This window comes from Corvus kubaryi, unplaced genomic scaffold (genome assembly GCF_017639235.1).
Source record: "Corvus kubaryi isolate FWS band 111438036 unplaced genomic scaffold, C.kubaryi_AGA036_p1.0 37398, whole genome shotgun sequence".
NCBI lineage: Eukaryota > Metazoa > Chordata > Aves > Passeriformes > Corvidae > Corvus > Corvus kubaryi.
This window is the reverse complement of record NW_024581137.1, coordinates 19,079,998-19,082,759: the sequence shown is the minus strand read 5'-3', so window position 1 is coordinate 19,082,759 and position 2,762 is coordinate 19,079,998. Positions and strand designations below refer to the sequence as shown.

At 47.3% G+C, this 2,762-nt stretch overlaps 1 protein-coding gene across 3 annotated transcripts in view; it reads left to right on the top strand.

Moving 5' to 3' along the window:
* Positions 1 to 1,680: 1,680 nt before the first annotated feature.
* RBMS3 (RNA binding motif single stranded interacting protein 3) overlaps positions 1,681 to 2,762 on the top strand; it is a 710,181-nt gene continuing 709,099 nt past the window's right edge. Inside the window, exons 1-2 of one of the 3 annotated variants that reach the window (XM_042042917.1) lie at positions 1,681 to 1,869; positions 2,512 to 2,702. In XM_042042917.1, coding sequence (XP_041898851.1) covers positions 2,523 to 2,702 — 180 coding nt within the window. In that variant the 5' untranslated portion in view covers positions 1,681 to 1,869; positions 2,512 to 2,522. Of the gene's footprint in view, positions 1,870 to 1,970; positions 2,703 to 2,762 lie in introns of those variants that run through there. The other 2 variants (XM_042042919.1, XM_042042918.1) reach the window with 2 other exon arrangements.

The window sequence follows — 2,762 nt, the reverse complement described above, 5'->3', positions numbered from 1 at the left end:
TGAATCCAGGGCCCCCACGTTTGGAATTAGTTTTCCTTGGTTCACTGCCAATGTCCAGCTCCAGTAATCTTCAGAGCACATGGCAAAATATTTTTACTTGGGTAAGTTTTTCTGAATTTTTAGATTGTCTGGTTTTGCTTTGAATTTTACTTTACAGTCCTCAAGATGGTAGATTGGGAATCATTATTTTCTAACAGGATTATTTAGTATTACCCACCATGGGAAGTTTTCTATGTAATTTATCAGTTGTTTTTATAAATGTGCACTGTAGTGCCTGAATGAACAATGTTTTTATTTTCACTTTTATTTTGCCATTTTCTAACCTGGGATACTGGAAGTACTTTGACTGAAATAGGAAAAACTCTTGAAGACGGAAGTTTGTTCCTTGCATGTCTTCTCCTTTGTGGAAGGGGTGACTGTGCAGGTGGACAGACAGTGGGATGGCTTATCAGCTGTGTGGGCTCATGGCTTTGTTCTGGGCAATTCTGCAGCCGCGTACACCTTGGTACATGTTCAAACATCCCCCCAAAGTGCCTCTCTGCAGTAAGTACTGCTTTTTGCTTATGAGACCAAAACTGCCAGAGTATCCAGAAGGTTTAAGGCTTTCTACCCCAAAATGCAGTCTTTCAATAAAGTCTATTGCAATGATTACAAATGGATGATTGTAAGTAGTTTAAAGTATTTGATTATAAATGTTAATATATATGGCTTGATTGTCTAATTGTTTACCTTAGTTTTAAACATTTATGCTGGTAATTTCAATAGAAAGGGTCCTCATTTGCACCAATCTGAGAAGACAGAAGGGCCTGCAAATACTTGACATGCTTTGAGAATAATATGAAAGGATCTTTAGAGATGTGTATTTTAAAATTACATCTTTGGTGTATGACAAAGACTTTTTTTTTCTCTATTGTAAGATTAGCTCTTGCCCTTTGTCTAAATATATGGTAGCATTAAGAACTGTTCAGGTTCCCACAGTAACAATACTGTTGGGGATAACAGAACCCAAGGCCAGGAACAAAAGGGTGTCATAAAATACCTGATAGTCACCCGCTTCCCAAAATATCCTGGGACAGGTTCTCTCTTGGTGTAAAATAGACCAGCTCCTGAGGATGTGGCCAGGTATCTCTGCAGAGTGGGTAGTCCCTATTGGAGAGGTCAGTACATGCATCAGCCAGGTGATGTATAGATCAGATCTTTGCACTGCAGGCTCTTAGGAGATGTTTCCAGTTAACTTTCAGAGCAGCTGCTCCTCAGGACAATGTGGTGTTATATTTAGAAGTGCAGACTGGTCACCTGATAATGTCCTGATTTAAGAACGATCAGGTCTGTGCTCACCATTCATCTCTTTGAAATGAAAAGGGGAAGAGCTGAAGAGTTGGCTCGGCTCTGACACCACCAAAAAAATTCTTGTTTTGGTATAAACCACTCTTAATGAGATTGCATTTTCCTCTACCATGTCTAACTTCAGTCTGAGAAGGAAGATAACACAAAGAATAGAACAGTTGAGAGTGCACTGCGGTCACAACTGATTTAGAAGCTTACACGCGATTTTTTTTTTTTTCTTCTATCTATGTTGATAAAATCGGAGAGCCTGTGGCTAGTACTGATTTAGATTTCCAGCCTGGATTTGTTCCTGTTTTTCTCCTTACTCCAGTTCTCCTTGTGCAGTGCTGCGTGGCGCTGGCAGCCTGAGAGAGAGGGAGCTCCAGTCACACGCATAGACTCAGACCGCGGAGAGGAGATTAACATCAAGGAGCCCACATTTGCAATAGCGGGTGGTGCTGGGGGGAGAGACGAGGGGAAAATAAAATAAAAGCAACAATCGGGTAAATGCTCGTCTCTTCTCGCCACCAGCACCTTGCACAGGTCTGAAATCGTTTGTTTTGCTTTGCTGTATTGCGCTTGCCTGGGCTGTGGAGAGGGGAGGGGGAGGGGAAGAAGGGGGAGGTTTAACTTTTACTTGACATTACCGGGTTATTGTCACTTCCCCCGTGTTAAACCTCGGTGGTTTCCCCTCGCCCCCACCCCCTCCCCGGGCTCGGCTCTCTCCAGTTAACTTTGTTCAAACGGCTGCAGCCAGGAGGGCTTGTCCGGGCCTGGGACACAGATAGCGTAAAGTAAATAACCACCACAATTAGGCTGGGGCCGGGAGTTGATCTTCGTGGCGAGAGATCTGCTTAGTTACCGTTTGCTGTTTCGGGGCGATTGAAGGCCGCCGTGCCAAGGACACACACACACACACACACACACAGCCACTCTTACACACGCACGCTGGATACAAAAGTCTGGAGGATCTAGGGGAGAATTGCAGCCGCCGGATCGGTGCAGCAGCCGCGGCCAGAGCCATGCGTGTCACGGCCTCCTGAGGGGGGAAAAGGAAGGAAGGGAGGAAAGAGGAAAACAAAAAGAGAGAAAGAAAGAAGGAAAAAAGAAAAGAGGGAGAAAGGAAAGCCGAAGAAAGACGCGGGGTGGTGGAAAGTGTTTGCCTGCTTTTGTCTCGCAATACAGTGAACTGGAAGATGGAGATGGATGTTAAGGGAGTTTCTCCGTGCCCGGAGCCCATCCCCCCGGCGGCGGGGTCTGGCGGCTGCCCGCACCAGCGCCCGCACCACCGCGATGGGCAGCCCGCGGAGCCGGCCCCCGCCGCCGACAGCGGCCACCCGGAGCGGAGGCACGGCAGCGAGAAAGAGGACAAAAAGGTAGGTCCGCTCGGCCGCCGGCCGGCCGGCGCCGCGCCCGCCGGAGGGGCCGGCTGCCCG